Raw genomic sequence first — 22,957 nt, 5'->3', positions numbered from 1 at the left:
TCCTTACTTCCGGAACAAGAATTTCAACGTAGAGATAGAGGAATCTCTACTGACAGATATTGGCAATATGTGATCCGCATTTGTTATTTCTGCAATCATAGCTATGCCAAGCCATTTATATGATCTCTCCGCGACATCCAACTGATAATTACAAAAACCAAAATATTAATAAAACTAATAGATGTGATTCAAACATCATATACTACAGGATAGTTGCAAAGACTTTTGTAAAAAAAAATATTACTACACTAATTCATTAATTTCTTTCTTCCTCGGTCATGGAAAAAGGTCAAAATCTGCATTGATAGCATCACAAAAGCCGGAGGAATACTGGAAAGTGAAACATGAGGATCAACGAAGAGTAGAATCAGCAAGATATGAGTGAGGGGGACAAGACGCACGTAAAAGGTGATTAATTGATGAATACGAGACGAGAGAAGGAGACATAACATCTCCTTGCAGATGTTCAAGACAGTTATGGGAAGTGGCTGTTGCAATCTCCGCCAACTACGAATGCATTAGAACGGTCAGGGAAGGCACTGAAAATCAGGTTATACAAAGAAATAGTTAAAGGGCCTGTAATACTCTCTCTCAACCTGTTTATAGTTGCCAACATTCAAATAACTGAATTTCACAACGGCAGTCAGCAGAAAATAAAATATATATGTTCAAAGGAGGTGTAGTTCTAAAACAGGTTGATTTATTCCCTTAATGTTACTGGTCAGGGTAATGGTCATCTAATCATCGTAGAAGTATAACATGGTATGGCAGATCTATGGAATTTAGGCTGTTAGGCCCGGTGCTGGGACAACATGCAGTCATTGAACTATCTACCCGAAAGTGAATTTCCATCATGGGAAATTGATATCTCTGACCCCTTGGCTCGGGTCTACCAAGCAAAACGCGGGAACGAAACAACTTAGGATACCAAGTGGCTATTTTTTGTAATATATTGGCCTTCTCTCGATTACTGAGTCTTTAAAAAAATCTAAGACTGACTCCTTCAGTTGCCTAAGAGTGATATTGGTAGGAAACATTAGATATATTTGGAAAACGAATTCTTTTGTTATTATAACCTTTTATCTTGGGCTAAGTTATTAATATATTATCATTATTTTTTTTCTTACATCAAAATGAAAGAAACATCATGAGTAGAAACAATCTTTTTTCCACTTAATTTTCAAAATAGGTTTCTATTGTCGATTTCATGAAGGAAATTAACAGCAAAGATGGGCCATCATGAAAATAAAATTGAAAAAAGAATCCGCAATTAGGGCAAGCCTTGGTCATTACAGAATGTCATGTCTTGCAAATCGGTTCCCAGAGTGCAGAGATTATTTTTTCCTTCTTCTCGACTTCAAAGTCAATAGCAGTTGTCTGGAAACTCTTATCATAGGTCTTAAGTCATGTTTCAGTGAAATAAAACCCGAGATATTATGTATTGAAAAGGGACAACTGAAGCCTCCTCGTCCCCCTCCCTCTTTTTTTTTTTTTTTTTACTTAATGTTTGAAAAATCGCCAATGAATGGTAGGAACACACTAGGCCAGGAATTGCCTGCATTAGAAATCTACAGGGTCCGAGGACACCAACCCGTCGATGTTCATTCAGTCGATAAAGATATGTCTGTGGTTTCAACATCGTTCTACTTCTATGGCATAGCAAAGCAAGCAACTTCAAATTTCCTGATTTGGGTCAGGAGAGTATTACAGACTTAGTGATTGAATATGCAGTTCAATATCACAATGTTCATGCATCACTTGTATTTTTTCTTGTTTTTGTTTTTAAAACTTTTGAATTTTTTTAGTTGGAACACTTTATGGACATGTGTCTAGGCAATTGAAGTTCGACTAAAGTAATGTCCACCAGTATGGGTTTGAGAAATAACCGGTACAAGTCTGTTTGGACCTTCTGGAGATCTTTCGACGCTGTCTTTACTGTTGAACTATTTCGTGCCTGCATACCTGTTCCTCATAAATTGTCGGATGGACTTCGTCTGAAGCATACTTTTAGAAATTACATTTGTATATTAAGTTTAGCTCCCAGATTTAGTCATGTAGCTCCACTAAGTAGTAACTCTGGAGTTTAAAGCATTAGATCAAGCGCCAAGATATGAAAAAGATAAAATGCAGAAAAGTGGTTAACAAGAATTTACCCATACAATAAACTGGCAGGCAAACAAAAAACAACTCTGACATAAGCAACTAACGTCCTTGTCTATTTCGACCAGCAATAAAAGAGATATAAAACAAATATCTTCACACCATATATACCCTTTACTTGACTTGCCATAACATAAAGCTGTAACTTGAAATGTGGCATACGAGTTGGGCTACTTTTTTGTTGAAAAGTAGAAATTTCTCAACTTACTATAGAAATTTTGGGTTTTTAATTACCATGATATGGCTAATGTTTGAACTCTTCCCTGTTGATTTCATGTATATATATATATATATATATATATATATATATATATATATATATATATATATATATATATATATATATATGATTAACAGTATTATGTTCACAATCTATGTGGAAGTCGTCTGCCTGGGTATGGTGTATCGTTTTTAGGGTAACAGAAATATAAGAGGTAACTCTAGAAATTCCTGTCATAGACATTCCGATAAGATAAGACTGGCTCATAGCCCATGTAGGACTGTAGATCCAATTAACATCTGATTTATCTTGGGGCACAACATTAATTTTGTTCTGCATAATATATTTCTTCACCAACCCTCGTCCTTTCTTCAGAAAGTAGTTTTACTCCAACGTTGCCTTTTATCATATTGTAATTTACGGGACAAAATCAAGCATGATGTGTAACATGTATCTGCATTAAAAATGTTATGGCTTATGAAGGAGATTATTACTGAAATGCCAAAAAACCATCGTCAATTTTGTTAGTATAGAGTAGACGTTCACTTTACGAGACAGTAATAGTGGTGATGTATGATAATTAGGAATAAATACAATTTTTATCCTAATTTTACTAATGTGTATTTTCCTTTGAAGCTCGTAATATCAGTATTATTCTTATAATAAAACTTTATTATTATAATGTTGCTTGTTTTTTTACAATGGATTTACTAGACAAAATTGAGAAAACAAACTGTTATCAAGATAGCTCCGGCCAATCGAGTTCCTCATAACAAAGCAAAATAGCCCCAGATAAATTGTAAATGCCCACTGCGGTATTACCATAATAGTCCCAGTATGGCTTACTGTGTATCGAAATTCCTCGAGGGAACTGTACATAAACTTTTTATGAGACAATTTCTTCTCATATATTTATACTATAAAGCTTTTTATCCATAAAAGAAAATTTAATTGATAGGATAACATGCTGTGCATATACCTTAAATTTTAACAGCCCATTTCCTATGTTGTATGCTTTGATTGCAGTGCTTTTCTCATAGAAATCCAAAAATTTATGTATGTTGCATGTACTTATACCTTCCATTATTTAGCTGATTTCATTACAGTAAACCCCTGGTATTCGTGGGGAATAGGTACTATTCCCCGCGAATAGCTAAAATCTGCGAATACTTGACAGCCCCCAAAAAAAAAAATGCGTGTAACTGCATATTTAAACAGGTCAGACACCAAAGACTACCTATAAAAAATTTATAACTACCTATTTAATGGTTCCAACCCAAATGTATACCTTAAACTATCATCCTAATCCAAATATACTTTAAACTATCATCCTACGCCAGATGTACCTTAAACTATCATCTAAAACATTTTAATATTTCAAATTCATCTTACAACATTACCCTTAACAATATATGGCTTACAGCTAAGTGCGAAAGCTAAACTCAAGTCCCCCCTACATTCAGTCAGAGTCATTTTCTCTCATAGAGTAGTGAGGCTGTCCCATTTCCTTTTTACAGAACAGGGGGAAACAATAGGAATTCACAAGTTCAGTATGAACTTAAATACATTGAAAAAAATACATTTTATGATATTATGCTGTGTTTACATTAATATTAATATCTAAAAATTAGTAAATCATGTTTTTATCATAATTAATGCATTTAGTCATGAAAATAACATCAAAATACACTCAGAGCCATTTTTCTCTCAGAAAAATACATTTTATAATATTATGCTGTGTTTACATTAATATCTGAAAATTATTAAATCAAGTTTTTATCATAAAAATGTACTTAGTCGTGAAAATAACGTCAAAATAAACATTCAGTCAGAGCCATTTTTTCTCATAGAGTAGGTAGGCTATCCCATTTTCTTTTTATAGAACAGGGGGAAACACTAGAATTCGCAACTTCAGTATAATAAAATAAAATACATTTTATGATATGCTGTGTTTACTTTAATATTAATATCTGAAAATTAGTAAATCATGTTTTTATCATGAAAATGCACTTAGCCTTGAAAATAACATTCGCTGACTTTTTTGTCGAGAAACATAATGAATGTTTCTCGACAAAAAAGTCCGCGAATTGCCAGATTTTTTTGCAAATAATGTGGGGATATGTTCCACAGAAAAATCCACGAGTCAGTGAAGCCGCGAATTGCGAGGCCACAAGTAGCGTACTGTATTATCAAAGAATTCCAAAGACATTACCAAAATTCTGTTGAGGAAAAGTGATACTGGCACATTGTTAATGAGGAAGTGCGTGGCATCTGGGGTAGATTACAGTTTCGTATGCTGGGCCGCCTAACTCATTCTGCCCGTGCCGAGATCCCTCCGCCAAGGTAAGTAGTTCCACCCTAAACAGCTGACAACCAATGACCCGATATGCCCCAAGTCCTACCGACCCGACCCAACGTGCCCCGAGACCTACCTTGCCCCGAGTCCTACCTCAGTCTCGTCCGAGTTGCCAACATGGCTACGTCCGAGTCGTATCAGTCCCACGCTCAATTTGCTGCCAAGAATCCTGTGACCCTTATGGATTTAGGTGTTCTGTGCAATGAAGAGTGGTCATTGCTCATCTACCTCATGAAAAGTGGCCCACTTGGCGACTTCAGCGGTACTTGTAGAAAGTGTGATGAAGGCACCGTCGTCCTCATCAAGCATGGCCAAAGCTTTATATGGCAGTGTAACCTCCAACGTTGTCGGAAAATAACATCCATCCGGACTGGCTCATTCTTCTCGGGTTCGCACCTGTCTTTCAAGAGTATGATTCATAGCTGGATCCATGAACTTCCCCAGAAATATGTCCAGATGACTTTGGATATTGGGTCTCCCAGTACCTTAGTAGACTGGTTCAATTTCTGCCGGGAAGTTTGTATCGACATTTTGATTCAGGACAACCGGAAAATTGGGGGACCAGGACACGTCGTGGAAACTGACGAATCCAAATTTGGACAGAGAAAATTCAATAAAGGCAGACCTGTCGAAGGTTGTTGGGTTCTCGGCGGGATTGACCGCGAAACAAAGGACACGTTCTTTCAAGTTGTACCAGACAGATCTACAGAAACCCTACTTCCTATTTTAATAGAAAACATGTGTTCGGTTAGATCGGTTTCGTCAGGTTAGGTAACGACCTGGGTTTCTGGGGGGATCCAGGGCGGCCGAAGCCCCCCCGGCCAGGTAAGGGCATGCCGCTCTGTGTTTGGTTAGGTCGGTTTCATCAGGTTAGGTCGCCATCTTGTTTGTATTCGTCCGCCGATTCTCTAGTCGGTACCCACTGCCACCTGGTGGTGGGTCACGGCTAGAAAATTTGCAGACAGAAACCCACAGCATACGAAACTGTAATCGCCCCGGCATCTGTTTCAAAATGACGCAATTATTGTACTATTGTAGTGTTTCCAGAAATTAAAAAAAAGCTGATTAGATGAGATAAAACATATGTATACAACTGAAAATTATAGGTAGCAGGAGTGCTTAATCAATAACTCAGTGTGTGGTATACACTTCTGTAACTGTGTCATAACAGGCAGGTAACAACATTCATGACATTCCATACCTTATCAATGTTGGTCTCATATGCTTCAGCAAAGTGGAGGCGACGAGCTAGATTATGATGGCCCTCCCTAGTGGCCACTTTTGCAGGCGTTTCTCCTGCCTTGTTCCTTGCTTGCAGAATCTCCCTTTCAAAAGTAGGATGCTTTATCAGTGCTTCTGCTGAGAGACTATTACCAAAGTTTGCTGCTAAATGGAGAGGTGTTGTATTGTCCTCCGATGTCTGAGCGTTCATGTCAGCACCAGCATCCAGCAAAGCAGTGGCTATGCCGGAACCATTTTTGTTCATAGCCAGATGCAGAGCCCTTTCTCCAGTGGTCCCTCGAATTATCTCAGTATCAGCATCATATTGCAGCAGCATTCTCACGATGTTCTCATGACCATTAAGTGATGCCACCATTAAAGGGGTAAATCCTTGCTTATTTTGGGCATTTATCTCTGCGTTGTGCTTCAGGAGATGGTCCATCATGATCATGACATCCTCAGAGTCTCTGTCGTAGGCTGCAGTGTGAAGAGGTCGTCCTCCAAGTCGACCTGAAAAATTGGCATTAGCTCCATTTTCAAGGGCTAGTAGAACACCAACCTCATCCCTCTCCGATATAGCTGCCAAAAGCTGCAAAAGATAAGAAAATGTTGTGACTTAATTAGTCTAGAATATTAGTTTCCTTTCATTACAATGCAACTGCTTTGCTTTTCTCAACCAGATTTTTTCCCCTGAATTTGTATCATCTTGGTCTCTATTTATTGTTTCGTTGTAGGTTGAACAGCAAGGCTTATGTAAGCAGACAAAAATAAATCTACCTTTGTGTTGATGGAAACATTAGGCTTTCACCTTCTACTTCATGTATACGCAGGGTCAGGGCATTTTTCGATCGAAAAAAATTTTGGCAAAAATCAGCTAATCAACGTAGGCCCATGAAATTTTTGGGACTTATTTGCACCATAATTCCGTATATTCTGTGTGAGTTTCATGATCCTACAGTGAAAAATAACGATTTTCATACGTGAACATGAAATCTTGGATGTTTTTCGATTTTGGTGTGGGGAGAAAAAAGTTGCGGTCCTAGAGAGATTCTGTTCCTTGAGAATTCTTCTATGTCCACGTGGAACACGCACATGGAAAATGATCAAAATCAAACAATAAATAAGTACCAAAAAATGTGCACAAATGTCGAGAAAATACGTGTAATAAAATCATTATTTTCACATATGGAGGGCTGACGAACCTACTTTTCGGTACAGGGAAAAATCCTTCTTAGAAGATGTGTATATTACGTCACTTTCCAGCTTGAAACCCCGTAAAACTATGTTGTATAAACATATTCTGCAAAAAATGTGTTGAAACTCGCCCTCCCCCCAAAAAAAAAATTTTTTTTGAGAAATCGCTGCTTGAAGTTTACGGCGATATAAATATAATTATATAGCAAGTTATACGGCTTAGTTTAGTTTCCTATGAATCGTCAACGTTTTCTATATGTGAGGCAATCATAGAAAACTGCTTCTGACGAGTTTATGGGTGCTTTACGTAAATATTTATCGAATGCCAAATGACGCTCGATAAATGAGATTTTTTTTTTTTAGGAAAAGTGTTTATTACTTTATTTACACATTACAAAAGGCATTTATTATTTTATTTACACGTTACTAAATGACCTCAAAAGTCTTTAGATTTAGCTAGAAAATCGCTAAATTGACAAAATGGCTGGAGTGTTTGTGCTAAATTATGCTTGAGGGAGCGTGGTGGGTGAATTGGGAGAGCAAAAGGTGTTTTGTTTTTTTGTTATTTCGGATTTCTAACATAATTCTATGATGCTAAATAACAATCTGAGCACAAAAAATCCGATATTTGAGCGATATCTGGTGAGTTGTGAGGGTAGGTGGGTGTGCTTGGCTAGAGGGATCCTGCTGTTATTTACATGGGGGGCAAGGGGAGGGGTGTTTTTTTTTTTTTTTATTTCGGAGTCCTAACATAATGCTACGATGCAAAATAACAATCTGAGCACAAAAAATCCGATATCTGAGCGATATCTGGTTATCGAGTTGTTGGGGGGGGGGCGCTACAGGGGGTAATGGTGTGCGTGGGTGACTTTGACAAGTGCTTCGATGTTCCACTAGGGCAAGGGAACACTTTTAGCATTAAAACAGAAATTGAAAAAATTGGCCCAAAAATATCACTTTGAGACCCTGCCCAAATCGTCAGCTTGTATCACAATTTGAGCAATTCTGACTGAAAATCAATCTAATCTGCTCTATTATAATCACAGAAATGTCAGTAAGCTTGTGTAAATCTGGATGTGCAGTGTTAAAATTTGTTAGGCTTCAATTATTTTAACTCTTATTGTCGTTTACAAGCGCTTCATTTGAATTTTAGATTTCAGTGTCTTTCAGGCATTCCCAAAGGCCTTCATGTTATTTCACAATTGACCTTTAATCAGTTTATGCTTTTCCACTTGCTCTTGGCACCAATGGCATGTGAACATTGGTAAATAATCACGGAACAAGGTCAAATATTTAGCCAGGGGACCTTTAAATGTGTACTCTGGACTGGTTGGATCCACCATAATGGGCCATTGGCATTCAGATAAATTTTAATATAAAGCAGGTTTCTCCCGGTCAAACTTTTCTTTTAACATCAAAGTTATCCAGTTGTTCTATTACTATTCCAATTGGCTACCTAACATTTTCTTTTTGGCTCATTCAAACTTACCTGTGCTGTTGCGTCACCCATAGCTCATAGATGCTTAGTACTGTATATCATCAGGTAAACTAAGGCTGCTTTATGATTTATCCTGCTTCCTCGAATCGCTTATCAGATAAGAGACTCGTTATTTTCGAAGTGCTGATAATGATAACTGGCTCATGTACAGTGAATTTTACCAAGAAATTGTACGATGTTATTTGGTTACATAATTATGAAATGGTATCTTTTATGGGAATCAGAACCACTACCACTACCCCTGCTATTGCAATTGCTCCTGCTACCATAAATATCTGTAATGTACATAGATTTATGTAAAGGTAGCCAGATGGTCAATGAATTGGTAACATTCATTGTAACAGATCACCTTCAGAGAAAAACACAGCACAAAGATAAGCACTCCCTGATTTCTAGGGAGTGCTTATCTTGCTTGATCCCAAAGAAGATATGGGGTGTAGTGAATGCAGTAAAATATAATAAGTAAATCAGTAGATATTACTTGTTAACCTTGGATCCTGAACTTACCTAAATTGGCTATAGTAGTAGAAGCATGCGTCTCTGAAGTTGCAGAATTTTAGGGCAAAATGAATGAAAGACATCTCGAATCCAGGTAAAAGAGTCACACTAATTTATGGTGGAAGGCAATAAAGACAGAAAAAAACTCAAAATTATATATTTCTATGGCAAAAATAATCAGTTTTGCAGTAAAAATCATTATAACAATTATATGTAAGTAAACTTTTTGTACATTTTTTTCTGTAAATGTTCTGATGTGTAAAACAAGCAAATATAAAGAATCCAATAAAATCACAGAATTACACCCTAGGCCTAGATAAATAACATTCATGAAGTAAGCAAAAAAGATTGCAATGATATACATGATAATTACTGCAAATGAAAGATGATTCCTTACGTGGTTCCAAAACAAATGACAACAATAAAATAGAAAACATTTTTGTGGATGAAACCTTATAAGCACAGGAAAGTATATACGTGTTGTCATGTGAATGATTCTTCGTCTTCATTATTTCAGGGAGTATACACACAGCGAAAGTAGACTACAATTACTTATTGTTCCTTTCTTGACCTAGAACAGAAGAGAAGATTAGCATATCCAGGTATGGACAACAATTATAGGCTTATAAGATCACTGCATTTTGTAAATAACTTATTTTATGTATATGGGTGAATGTGCTCGCTGTAGATGAAACCCTTTCTGTTGTGTGTTGCCGAATTTATAAACAATGAGTAACGACAAACAGATCCACATAACCCTACCTTTAGGCTGAGTATAGATTCGTGTACTTGCATGCTTCCAGGAATTTCACACCATTACTATAAATGTCTATTAGTCAATATTGTAAAAATAAAGACAGCTGTTTACACGAGAGGCAGAAAAGTCAAGTATTTGTACTAGAATAAGTTTAGCTGTGTATTGAAATAAATGATTAGTACATGGAAGTAACTTGTAAAGTGTTTGTAAATGCCCAAAATATAACCATCTTTCCTTAGCTATGATGATAAGGTCATTATTATTATTTTTTTTAATGTTTTGAAGTTCAAAATCCACATATGTATATAACAGAGCCAGCATAAGACCTTCCCATAGGGCAAAAAAACAAAGAATGTTGAAAATTCGAAAACAACTCATTCAATCCAAAATGGGCTAATCCGGCTAAATATTTTCACATACATGTAATGCCATACTATATATATATATATATATATATATATATATATATATATATATATATATATATATATATATATATATATATATATATATATATATATATATATATATATATATATTGTTGTCAATATGTATAAGTCATGTATTGCCAGTTAATAACTGATTTGAAATATTTTCTGTTTTACTACTTTATTGCTTATGGCACTTAATTATGACTAACTTGATTGTTTTTGTTTGATTACCTGACTTTCTTTCCTAGCCGAAATTGTGAACTTTTCCCTGTGACATTATTACCGACCACCATAAATTAATGACTTTTTTTCCTAGCCAAAATTGTGACTCTTTTTCTGTGATTTTTCCTGTGCCTTATTACTGGCCACCGACATCTCATGGCCTACAAGTTAGCGCCATGCTTGGCACCCTATCAGAATAAACTGACTATACAATCCAAGAGGAGTAGCGCGTGCAAAGTCAAGTGACTAGGGTGTTCCTGATGAAGAAGATCTGAAATATAGCCAAACAAATTTCATGGTAGTATAAAGGAAAACTACCATTTTCTAGTAAAAGAAGACTGCCATTTCAAAACGTTTTTCTTTAAAGTAAAGATCCCAGCACACTTCTAACGTTAATCAGTGTTAATGAATGACATTAGCCAGCAATGACCATTGTAGCCGCTCGTAGACAAGTGAACAAATAAAGCATTGAATGAGGGAGCATCAAGAAGGACCAAGAAGGTAAATGCATTAAGAGGACAGTCGACATAAAGTCATTAAGAATTGCTGTTTTAATGATAACATACAGTGTTACAATATGGTTTATTTCCTCCCTTGAGAGAAATGAGTATTGATGATATTAATTATTGCTTATGTTTCCAATGCATCAGAAAATGGTAGTACAGTATCTGTATTAGGTTAAAAGTGGGTTCTTCTGATAACTTTAATATAACAGATGTCTGGACTGGTGAGACTCTGGCCATAGAATATTTCAGCAACTCTTCTTAAACTTGCAGTATTCTAGTAACTTCTTGTTTTCTTTGGATATTCTTGGGTTCATTTGATACTTGTTCCTACAAAATATACAAACCCTCTGCCTTTATAATAGGAATTACCTTCAGCGTATTTGGAAACCGGCCGCGGAACTTTTAACAAGGTGGTATAGTAGTTAACTACCGGACGGCTTGTTGGGAGTCCTGCCTGCCTGGTCGGTAGAGTGTCACTTTACCTTCGGCCACTCTTTGGTAAGGTTGTGCTATGATGCCTTCCACCCTGCTTGCCATTGTTTTCGCTGTTTCTTCGTGGAGCATTGCCCCCTTTCCCGGCAAGATTATTTCTTTTTGTGTTTATGTGTTTGTGTGTTTGCTTGAATTATGGATCAGCAAACACCACGAATCATTTGAGCCTACAGAGCATAAGCCGGTACCTAAGAGAAAGTGCCCTGGTACCTCTGATAAGGCTTGCAGCCATTACCGCTTGGCTTTGGATGCAGATCCTCATTCCCTCTGCATATCGTGCAGGGAATTTGAGTGCAATCCCAATTCTGTATGTGAGAGTGCCATGACTGGACTCCAGAGCAATGGTCGAAGTATTCGCTGAGGAGGAAGTATCAGAAGAAGCTCCCCAAGTTGTCATCTTAGGGTAATACGCCTCTGATGACTCCCTTGGTGACTAATCAATCCTTCAGATATATTCCTCCTGCCAGCGAAACTTCCCCACTTTCCTGCCTCTCCTTCGGGAGAGGTTTCCTCTTTGTCGTCTCCACTTGCTTCTTTGGGCGGAGATCGTCGTTGGGGAATTTGGTCTCCGTTCACTGCAGGGGGAGGAATCTCCCTCAGTGTGAATAGAGACTGCCCCCTCTGACCTGACTTTGATTCCAGGTGTGGAGGTGGAAGAGCTCCGGGAGACCTGGCAGTCTCTTGGTCTCCAAGGAGTTCCCTCGATGTGGGGCATCCTAAGTCACCTGCGAGCTACACACACCCCTGCACTCCCTCCAGTGAGTCATACTGCTACAGCAGTAACTACGTCTGCTGTCACAATGATGACAAATTGCTCGATGCCCTTAAGTGTGTCCACACACCCCACTTTGATGACCCCAGCAGTAGTTCACAAGACTCATGCTCCTGCTATGTCCTCTATGGTGCCTGTTCCAGAGTCTTCCTCCAACCTCGCAGAGCAGATCCTCTACGCCCTCTTGAAGAAGGCAAAGAAGTAGTCCAAGTCCAAGAAATCCAAGAAGAGGTCTAGGAAGGTGTCGTCTTCTTCATCGTCGTCTTCATCTGCTTCCGCCTCCTCCCCTCCCTCTTCCAAGGCCCACAGGAGTATGAAGAAGGAGGTTGCTTCTCACACCCAGAAGAAATCCCTCACTGGGTCTTCCGAAGGGATGTCTCTTTCTCCGAGAGAGACACAGGGATCTCTCCCTAGCACTCCTGCTTGGACCTCTGTCTCCAAGCATAGTGCTGTGCCTGCCTCTACTCAAGTCTCCTTGGACTTTCAAGTAGAGAGGTCTTCCGCAGAACCTTTACTTACCACGGAAGTTACAAATACACGGAACCTTCGCATTCCATGGAAGCTTCGAGTATACAGATTTCCCATGAGGCAAGTGTATCTCATGCTCAGGTTTCCATGAAACTTTGAGCCCCTTCAATCAGTAGCGTGGAGTCATGCTGGTTCAGGCACACGAGAGAGGACTGGGTCCAAGCAAGCAGGTGTTTCCCCTCCCCCTGCCACTACTCCCCCGAGTACGCAGCCAGGATCCCATCAAGGTGTTGCTGACTCGAGGGTCCGCTCACCAGGAGCCACTTCAAGGAGGTCCCCTTTACAGTTGTCTTCTCGCCAGAAGGCTTCAGCCTCGAAGACAATTGGAGTAGGTCATCAGGTTGGTGCAAGCTCACACCCGAGAGCACGTGACCACTTTCCTCGGGCCAGTTCGCATTCGTGTGAACAGGTTCGCTCATCTCCTGAGAGCCTTCGTGTACATTCATGTGAGCCTCTGCTCTCTCCTTGGGACAGCCCGCCTCCACGTTCACATGACAGGAGGGGCTCCCCTAGACCCATGAAGCCATCACCACCAAGGGTTGATGATCGCTCTCGTCCTGCCTCTTCTGTCAGGTCCATTGGTTCCGACAGGACAGGTAAGGGTACTCGCTCCCTCTCTCCTGTCCCCTCGACTTCCTGGGAGTGTACCAGGAACTGCAATTCGGACAGAAGGGCCCATGATTGGGACTCGGTATCCAGTCACAGCCCTACTGCAAGGACTTATGAAACGGGCAAGGTTCTTGGACCTACCCATTCATGTCAGACAGAAGGGCCTGTGATTGGGACTCTGTATCCAGTTACACCCCTACTGCAAGGACTTGGACCTAGCCATTCATATGCCCAAGTGGTTGAGCAGGGAGCCAGGGGTTCTGGTGAGGTTTTCCCACCTGCAAGGGAATGTCAAGAGAGGACTGTGGATTGGAAAAACTCGGGGGTCCTCTGCCGGAAGACGCAGATTCTCTCGAGATACAGATGACCTTTTCAGAGATTCTAGAATTGATTCATCAACACAATGATCTCGGGGAAGGGCCATGGCGACGTCCATCGACCGTCCTTCTGGCCTTGAAGTCTACTGGGGTCTTAAGAAGGAACCCAGAGCTTCTGTAGGCTTGCCTTGGTCTTCACTTACCGAGGGTATCTTTGATCAGGTTAACTCTCTTGTCTCTGGAGAGGAGAGGAAAGTTCTTTTTTATCTAATTGCTCAGCCAAGCTACTTCCCCTGCCTCTACCTCATCAGAAAAAGTACCACGTGCCCTCGACAGAGCCACTGCCAACAAAACAGGTTGACCCAGACTTGGTTCGCCTAGCTCCAGGTCTCTCACTGCAGCAGCTTGGTGCAGAAGGCAGTCTCAGGCAACAAGAAGCAGCAAGCTTGAAAGCCACTGCCATGGCAGCCTTCCAGGCAGTCTCCTGGCTGGACCCATGACCCATCACCGTGTCCAAGGTTGCAGCCTCTCGGGGGTCCACCAACCCTTGGCAGTAATCAACCTTCGGGAGACTGTGCCAATCTGGTGGTAGGGCTATCTCCTACCTGGCCCACCAGATGGCAAAACCTGTGGGTCAACTTGGTGTTGAAGAGGAGTGATGCTGTCCTCTCTCAGATCACCAAGCAAGTCAGCCTGGACTCGGCTTTGGCGCTTCGGAATGGACCAGTGCTGGGTTCTTCCTTCCTCTTCTCTCGAGAGGAGGTAGACACTGTGGTGCACAAGCGTCATGTCAAGGATAACGACCGACTTGTCCACCAGGTAATGACAAAGGCCTCCGGGTCTTCATGTGTCACTACGGCCCGACCTTCAGGTCCAGCTAGCAGTTCCTCAGGCTCTAAGAAGTTCCAGGCTTCTAAGGGCACTCGAGGAACAACCCATCCTTTTTCTTTCCCTGCCTAGAAAGGTACATAGTCGTGCCCCTCTCCTCCACCTTTCCAGCCCAATAGAGGAAAGGGAGGCAAGGGAAAGAAGAAGGGAGGAAAACGCTAGGGTTGGTGTTTCCCTCCACAAGCTGCCATCAGTGGGGGGTTGCCTGTCGAGCCACTGGACAACATGGTAGCAACATGGAGCCAAGGCCTGGGTAGCAGATGTCCTTCGGGAGAGCTATCTACTCCCCTTCGAGTCTCAACCATCCCTCACCGACACTCCGGTCTGATTCCGCTCTTACGTACTCGGCTCGTCGAAGGACCTAGCTCTCTGGGAGGAGGTTGCAGCGATGCTGAGAAAACCCACTGTAGAAGTTGTAACAGATTGGTCCCCAAGCTTTTACAACCGAATCTTTCTTGTGAAGAAAGAGTCAGGGGGTGGAGGGAGGCAAGCCATTGATCTCTTTCCCTTGAACCAATTCGTTCACCAGACTCGGTTCAAGAGGGAGGCGGCCTATTTGGTGCTCACTTCCATCAGGGAGAACGACTTCATGCTTACAGTGGACCTGAAGGATGCATATTTTCAAATACCCATTCATCAGTCCTCTCTCAAGTACCTTTGCTTTGTCCTTGGGGAGACCATGTTCCAGTTCAGGGTACTTTGTTTCAGACTCTCAACCGCTCCCCAGGTGTTCACACGAGTGTTTACCCTTGTGTCAGCTTGAGCCCATTTGCACGGGATACACGTCTGTTGAAGTATCTCTATGATTGGCTAGTCTTGGCGAGGTCTCATCTGCAATTGCTCCAAGACAGGGATCACCTTCTCGAGTTATGCCGAGACTTGGGGGTTGTGGTAAATCTCGAAAAGTCCAGTCTCATACCAAAGCAGAGGATAAAGTACCTGGGCATGCTGATAGATATGGAAGCAGCAAGAGTCTACCTCTCAGACCCTCAACCACTCCCCAGGTGTTCACACGAGTGTTTACCCTTGTGTCAGCTTGAGCCCATTTGCACGGGATACACATCCGTTGAAGTATCTCTATGATTGGCTAGTCTTGGCGAGGTCTCATCTGCAGTTGCTCCAAGACAGGGATCACCTTCTCGAGTTATGCCGAGACTTGGGGGTTGTGGTAAATCTCGAAAAGTCCAGTCTCATACCAGAGCAGAGGATAAAGTACCTGGGCATGCTGATAGATATGGAAGCAGCAAGAGTCTACCTCTCTGACTCTCATATCAGCAGGTTCAGGGAGGTTGTTCAAATGTTCCTGTCCCAGCAGGAACAACCAGCACGGTAGTGGCAGGTCGTCCTCGGTCACCTGTCGTCCTTGGAGAAGCTGATCCCTCATAGGTGGCTCAACTTCATTCTCTTCAGTGGAGAATGAAGGGGTTCTGGTCTCCAGCATGGGATCTTCCATCCTTTCCCATCCTTCTCTAGCCGAGGGTGAGACAGGACTTATCCTGGTGACTGGACGACAGGAACCTTGTAATAGGAGTGTCCCTGCACACTCCCCCTCCTGAGATGCGTCTGTTCTCAGACACTTCGACCGAGGGATGGGGTGCACACCTGGACGAGTTGCTAATTTGAGATGTGGAACCAAGAGGACAAGCACCTTCACATTAATATCCTGGAGCTCAAGTCAGACTTCCTGGCACTCCAAAAGTTTCAGGATCGAGTAATGGGACAATCGGTGGTGTTGATGAGCGACAACTCCACAGTAGTGGCATACATCAACAAGCAAGGAGGCCTAGTGTCTCTTTTGCTGCACCAATTGACGATGCAGATGCACAAGTGGGCAGTAGCCCACTCGGTAGAACTGTCAGCCAGATACATTCCAGGCAAGAGGAATGTGATGGCAGACAAGCTCAGTCACCAGGGTCAAGTGACAGGGACAGACTGCTCCCTTCACATGGACGTTGTGGAAAGGCTATTCGATCAGTGGGAGCTCCCATCAATCAACCTGTCTGCCACCCAGCACAACAGGAAGCTCCAGTTATTTTGCTCCATTGTCCCTTACCCATGGGCTGCAGCAAAGGACACCCTCCAACACCCATGGGACAACCTGGATGCATATGCCTTTCCACTGTCCTTTTTGCTTCATCTGGTGATAAACAGGGTAATGATCACCTTGAACCTCAGAATGACCCTGGTGGCTCCCAAATGGCCACGTACAGCATTGTATCTGGACCCGCCAGCTCTTCTTGTCGAGGCACCGAGGGAGTTTGCCCCCTGTCACAACCTGCTGTGTCAGTGGCACATAGAATGTTTCCATCAGTCCATGGGTAATTCATCTTCATGGCTGGAGGCTATCCAGTATCTCTTGCGAGCTAGAGGCTTTTCTCACCTCACACCAGCAGAGATGTCTGGATACCTGCGACAATCCTCTGCCACAGTCTACCAGGGGAAATTGGCCATCTTCTGTGGTTGGTGTCGCGGACAGGGCCTCTCTTCGGTCGGAGCTACTGTTCAGCAAGTAGCGGATTTCCTCATCTTCCTTTGCCGAGAGAAGCACCTCTCGTCTCAGCTGTTAAGGGCTATAGGGCCGCCCTGGGCCTAGTCCTGTGCCTGAGAGGCGTGGATATCTCCTCCTCTCTGGAGATATCATTGCTGATGAAGAACTTCAAAAGGTCTTGCCCTCCCAGGGAACTCAGACCCCATGTGTGGGATGTGACTCTCGTACTCAGGAGCCTGACTCATGTACCATATGAGCCCTTACAAGAGTTGTCAGACAGGGATATGACCCTCAAGACTGCTTTCATGCTAGCCCTGGCATCGGCAAAGAGAGTAGGCAAACTGCACAGACTTTCCTTCGATGTGAAACACTCGAGGGGATAGTGACCGGTTATGCTTGATTTTGTCCCGGATTTCACAGTGAAGATTCACAATCCGTCAGTCCCTGACTCCAGATTTGAGTCCTTTACAATCCCCTCCATAGAGGACTTTGATGGTAATCCAGACAAGCTGCTACTATGTCCTGTTAGAGTGGTGCGGCACTATCTAAAGAAGACTCACCATCTCTGGCCTGAGTGTCGATGACTCTTCGTTAGCACTGGCTCGACCAAGAAAGAGGTGTCCTGGAACACTACGTCTTCCTTGCTTTGTAAAACAATCAAACAGGCATACTCTGCATCAGGTGAGGAGGACTCCAGTACATTCCATGCAAGAACTCACAAAGTTAGGGCATTGGTCAGTCCCTCGCATTCAGGAAGAATCTATCAGTTTGTCAGGTTCTGAAGGTGGGGGTGTGGTCATGCCAGACCACTTCCACCTCCTCCTACCTTCGGGATATTGCCCACAAGTCCCTGGATATGTCTTCCTGGTGGCTGCTCAACAAGTTGTGTAGCTTACCTGGCTCCACTCAGAGGACAGGTAGCATCTTGCCTAAGGTGTACAGTTGTGGAAGAGAGAGTTTGTGTGTGTGAGTGACTGGTCCTCCTCCCCTCCCTCTTTCCTTCAACCTTACCCTCCCATGTGGGCAGAGGGTAGGTTATCGAGCTGTCACAAAGCTGGAACAGGCGTCGATACAGGTGAGTGTTATATAACTGTGCTCCCATTCTGTATTCTAATAGATATATAGAAGCAAATCCTTCCCTCTCTCTAGCAAGGGGAGAGAGGGACAGGCAATGTGAACCCATTGCTTGTACATGGCCTTATCATTGTCTCCGACACAAAGATTCAACCTAGCCTTTTTCTCGAATGATGCTACTTTTATACCCATCTATTCAAGAAAGTGCCCAGAAATCTGATAATTGAACATACAGTTCCTTTACTTTGTTTGTGAGGTTCAAGAAATGTCAGAAGTGAAAGACTGATCCTTTATTATTCTCGGCAGATGTTTATAATGCGGAAAGCGGACGGAAAGGTAGCAGGCGACCTGAGGTCCCCCGCTGCATCCATACAGAGGTTGTGTTTGTTAACAGGCAGAAAAAGACATATATAATGCGTTACAGAACATATAAAAGGCCGATATATATATCGGCAGACAGGCCGTACAATGATGCATACAATGAGATACATAAAGAATCTGAAATAATAACAAGTAACATATATGACGTGATTAATGTACGTATGAAGAGCGAAACACAAGAATGGAGAGGCGATTTGACGCCCTTACATGTTCATTATGTCAGAGGCGCAGTCTTCTTCCTCGTTCTCTCGACCAGGAAGATCTACAGTAGGTATGGCGAACTACCAGTCAGTTCAGAGATTTATTCAGCCTCCTCCCTCCAAGAAGTAAGTCTTCCTATTATAAAAACCGATGGTTTGTATATTATGTAGGAACAAATGACATATTTTAATTTGTATTTTTCCTAACTATACAAACCTCAGGTCTTTATACTTAAATGCCCACCTCATGCCACCCCTCAATCTGACACCAAGCTTACCTGGGCCGAAGGTAAAGTGACGCTCTGCCGACCGGGCAGGCGGGACTCCCACCTGGTCATTCGGTAGTTAAGTACCATACCACTTTGTTAAAAGTTTAACGGCCAGTTTCCAGCTACGCTGAAGGTAATTTATGTTATAAAAACCTCAAGTTTGTATAGTTAGGAAAAATACAAAGTACTTGTAAAATTTGTCATTTCATGATCATTTTTAGTCACTTACAACATGTCAGTAACTGTTCTTAACATCTTGAACTGACAAAAATTACATTTACACCGTGAAAAGAAACATGATAATTCCATGATGATTCCATCTACTGAAACTTTCGATTTCAGGTTTAGAAATTAATCTTTTGTGTATATGCCATGAAAGACACACAGTGCTGGTCCATTGTATGAATCTCATTTGATCGAATTAACTGTCACCACAGAAAATTCTGGGATCAGGTAAACAGCACTTTTATAATAACAGTATTTGGATCTGAGCTGTACTTCACAAGTGCAACATTTGTATCATAGGCATTTATGGCTCTTTCCATTGAATCATTAGAAGCAGACTTTACACTATAGGCTATTATAGTTGTACGGTGAACGAGTTTTTTTTCTGCAAATTTAACTACCTAACCGGACTGGTAAGTAAAGTTAATTTTTTTTTTTGCAAAATACTTCTTCACATTATGAATTTATTTTGAAAAATTGTAATAATCATGTAAGATTTAATATGCTTACTCTTACTTTGAAAAAAAAAGTCATAAAAAATGCATTAAGAGGGACTATCTTTTACTTATGTTTATATGTAACACATTTACATATGATTATTATTTTGGTAGAACTAAGTAGTGACTCCGAGGTGGGGATTTCCTTACCGAAAAAATTCTTTGATGGGTTCATAGACGATCTTAGGAGTTCATATCATGGTCCGAAAGACAGACGTATAACCAAGATTTCACGCAAGTCACCCTCTTCAAAAATGTTGTTTTCTTTGAGACTTAAGCATATCAGTAATAGAAAACAAGACATGTTATTGAGGCATAACTATAAGAATCTTTTCCTTATCCGTAAATGAATAATTCCACAGCAAAGTTTTTCTGTAGAAAATTTGGTATATTCTACCAATTTTTCCTTTTAGTTTTGGTAATTCTATAAATTAGCTCCGCGCCTGTTTTTACCTTTTCAACTGGGTTTTTCTACACTTTTAGGGGTTCTGATACTGGCGGTGCATCTGTTTGTTGTCGGCCAAATGGAATGTCCCTTCGCCGTCTTTAGTACTGGCCCGGGGGTTGGGGGGAGTTGGGTACCCATACGTTAACAAGTTATTGCACTTGCCGGAAGGGATATGAACCGTTCGAAACAGACGTACCCGTGCTCTGTCTTGTGAAGATCGCGTATGGAAACCCCTTGTTGGATGGACTCTGGGGGTTAATTACAGGTTAATTAGACTCGAGCGCCAAAAATGAAAGGTAAATTCATAATTAGCAACCAAAAAACTGTAGAAAAAGTCAATTTATAGTGCCGTCGGCGACGCGGAGCGACCCTATAGTTCTACCTTAGTTTTTACCCCACAAGGATAGGTTTTTAAGATAGTAAATATTCAAATATACTGTAGAAATTCTTTGAAAGTGTGTGAAGAATGATTTTAAATCTTAATTCCGTATTTTGTGGATAACCTATTTATCATATCAACCCATAAATCATGTTATATACTTATCAGATAAAGACTTAATATTACCATAGCATTGCACCTCAGGATTTCAAATTAACTTTTATTTCTGGCAAAGTTCGTACAATTTTAAAATTATGATTTTTCCTATAAGCTCCTCTGTCAAGTATTCGGCCAACAAATGTGATAGCTTTCCTCCAAAAAATATATCGTTTCATATATTACCTATTTAAACATCATACGGTTGAAGTTTAGACCTATATGGCAATTCTGACACTCTGGGGATTGTTATGTATTAACCTTGCGTAGGATATTTCGCATGTTGAAGTTCTACTTGTCTCTGGTGCATTGTTGGTTGCTGTGACTGGGAAGAAGCCCGCCGATTTTGTAGCAACAAGATGTAGCAAGATACAACCATTAAAGCCAACGGTTAGCCAGTTATATTATTTATCCTCTACCCTGAGCCACCACGTAATAGGGAGTAATTTGTAATGTCCAGTTAATCTGAAGTTATGAAAATAGTATGAAATAGGGGTTCTTTCTTTGGTTGAACTTGTGACATAACTACATTAAAAATAGGCGTTAAGTTTTAATTGTTAATATTGTATCTGACTTTCTTTGCAAGAAATAGCATAAGACAAGTAAGTTTTTTATAAAAATTGCTATTGAGTGGCTTTAACAGAAATAAGGATGAACGTGATGATTTAATGTGTAGTGATTTTTACAGGATAGATAACGCAGATTATCTATACATTGAGGTAATAAGAGCACTAAAAACACAAGCAATATCTAGTGATGCTATCTTTGATAAGAAAGATTGCTTCAGAGAATGTGCCTACCTGAAAAGGGCTCAGATCAAGACAAAACAGATTGCAAATTTAGTCATAAGTAAAAGACGTAACTGGGTAAATGATAGTGAAAAAATATCACGTGACAAGTAACGGTAACGTTTCTGTATGCCATTTGAATAGTGAAGCTCAAAAGAAGTAATGAGCTGCAAAGAATAGATAATCAAGTTTACAGAGCAATACTGTAAACGCCGAGTGTACAGCTTGGTGGACCCAAAGAGCTGAGATGGGGACGTTTTAGTTACTTTATCTGAAATATTTGAAAAAGTCTCCTCTGTGGACCTGTACGGAAAAAAAATCACTTTGGATTTTGCAAATTGAAAGGTATATTAAAGCGTTGCATGCAATGTAAACAAAATTGAGCAACTTAAAAGAAAAATATTTTATATTTATAAAATAAATTATAACAAAAGCATGGAAAGAGAAATGAATAAAGAGCCAGCCGTGAGTATCTATGAGAAATATAAAGAAAGCATATAAGAAGAAACTTGGTATGATAACACTGAAAATTCAGTCCTGATTATCGGTGCTAGACAGGACATTAAACCTAAATGTATGGAAGAAAACAAATACTAGCATTGTAAAGAGGTAACTGAAAATCATGGGATTGTTTTTCTTGCCGAGCCTATAATGATACCAGGAGTAGCTTGTTTCATGTAACAGTCATCAAGATGAACTATCGGTTAGTATCTTACTTTTCCTGGATCTGTCTACGGAAAAAAACTGAGTATATGAATGTATTTGTTAAACGCAACGGTACCGGAGAGAAAATGAACATAAAAGCAAACTGGAATGAAAGAGGGAGCCGTGTGAGAGGTGCAACTGCATCCCTATTAATACTACTATTATTGTCACCACTTCTACAACTTTGAGATTAGCATATACTGAGATTAGAAATAGATATATTTTTGTACAGCAGCCATATCAGGAAAATAAAAAGAGGAACTGATGGCTAATATATTTTATATATATTTACATATCTGCTGAAGGGGGAAATTGAAAATCGGAAAGAATTTAAAAAAGAATTATGGCTTTACAGAAACACAAAACTTAAACACAAAGGACGAATAAAACGAGCAAAGGAGCCGTTTCAAAGGTAGATTCCGCCTGCTAATACTACTAATAGAAAGGCAGTTGCATTCACAAAATATAAAGGACAAAAGCAATTATTATATTAAAAAATATTCAATGATTGGTATACTATTAACGATGCAGAAAATATGCAGCACATAGAAGGAATAAAATTAGTTAAGCAGATAAAATACCTAGGTGTAACATGAAAGACTGCTTCAGAGAACAGATAAAAAGGGCACAAATAAAGCAAAGTAGAAAAAGGCAAATATGGCTAATGCAGTCATCAGT

The 22,957-nt window shown here is 40.7% G+C and overlaps 2 protein-coding genes across 4 annotated transcripts in view; one reads left to right on the top strand and one right to left on the bottom strand.

The window, feature by feature from the left end:
- LOC136835073 (ankyrin-1-like) overlaps positions 1-8,751 on the bottom strand; it is a 92,590-nt gene extending 83,839 nt beyond the window's left edge. For all 3 annotated transcript variants that reach the window (XR_010851971.1, XM_067098245.1, XM_067098244.1), the window contains exons 1-2: positions 8,641-8,751; positions 5,938-6,546 (exon numbers count right to left, since the gene is read on the bottom strand). Coding sequence is in view for 2 of the 3 variants with exons in the window: in XM_067098245.1 (XP_066954346.1) it covers positions 5,938-6,546; positions 8,641-8,661 (630 nt within the window). In the remaining variant the exon portion in view is untranslated. The remainder of the gene's footprint in view (positions 1-5,937; positions 6,547-8,640) is intronic.
- Positions 1-9,683, top strand: part of AdSL (adenylosuccinate lyase) — a 184,864-nt gene extending 175,181 nt beyond the window's left edge. Inside the window, exon 10 of the mRNA XM_067098251.1 lies at positions 9,665-9,683. The gene's annotated coding sequence lies outside the window, so the exon portion shown is untranslated. The remainder of the gene's footprint in view (positions 1-9,664) is intronic.
- The last annotated feature ends 13,274 nt before the right edge of the window (positions 9,684-22,957 follow it).

This window comes from Macrobrachium rosenbergii, chromosome 54 (genome assembly GCF_040412425.1).
Source record: "Macrobrachium rosenbergii isolate ZJJX-2024 chromosome 54, ASM4041242v1, whole genome shotgun sequence".
NCBI classification, from domain to species: Eukaryota; Metazoa; Arthropoda; class Malacostraca; order Decapoda; family Palaemonidae; genus Macrobrachium; species Macrobrachium rosenbergii.
This window is presented reverse-complemented; position numbering and strand designations above follow the sequence as displayed.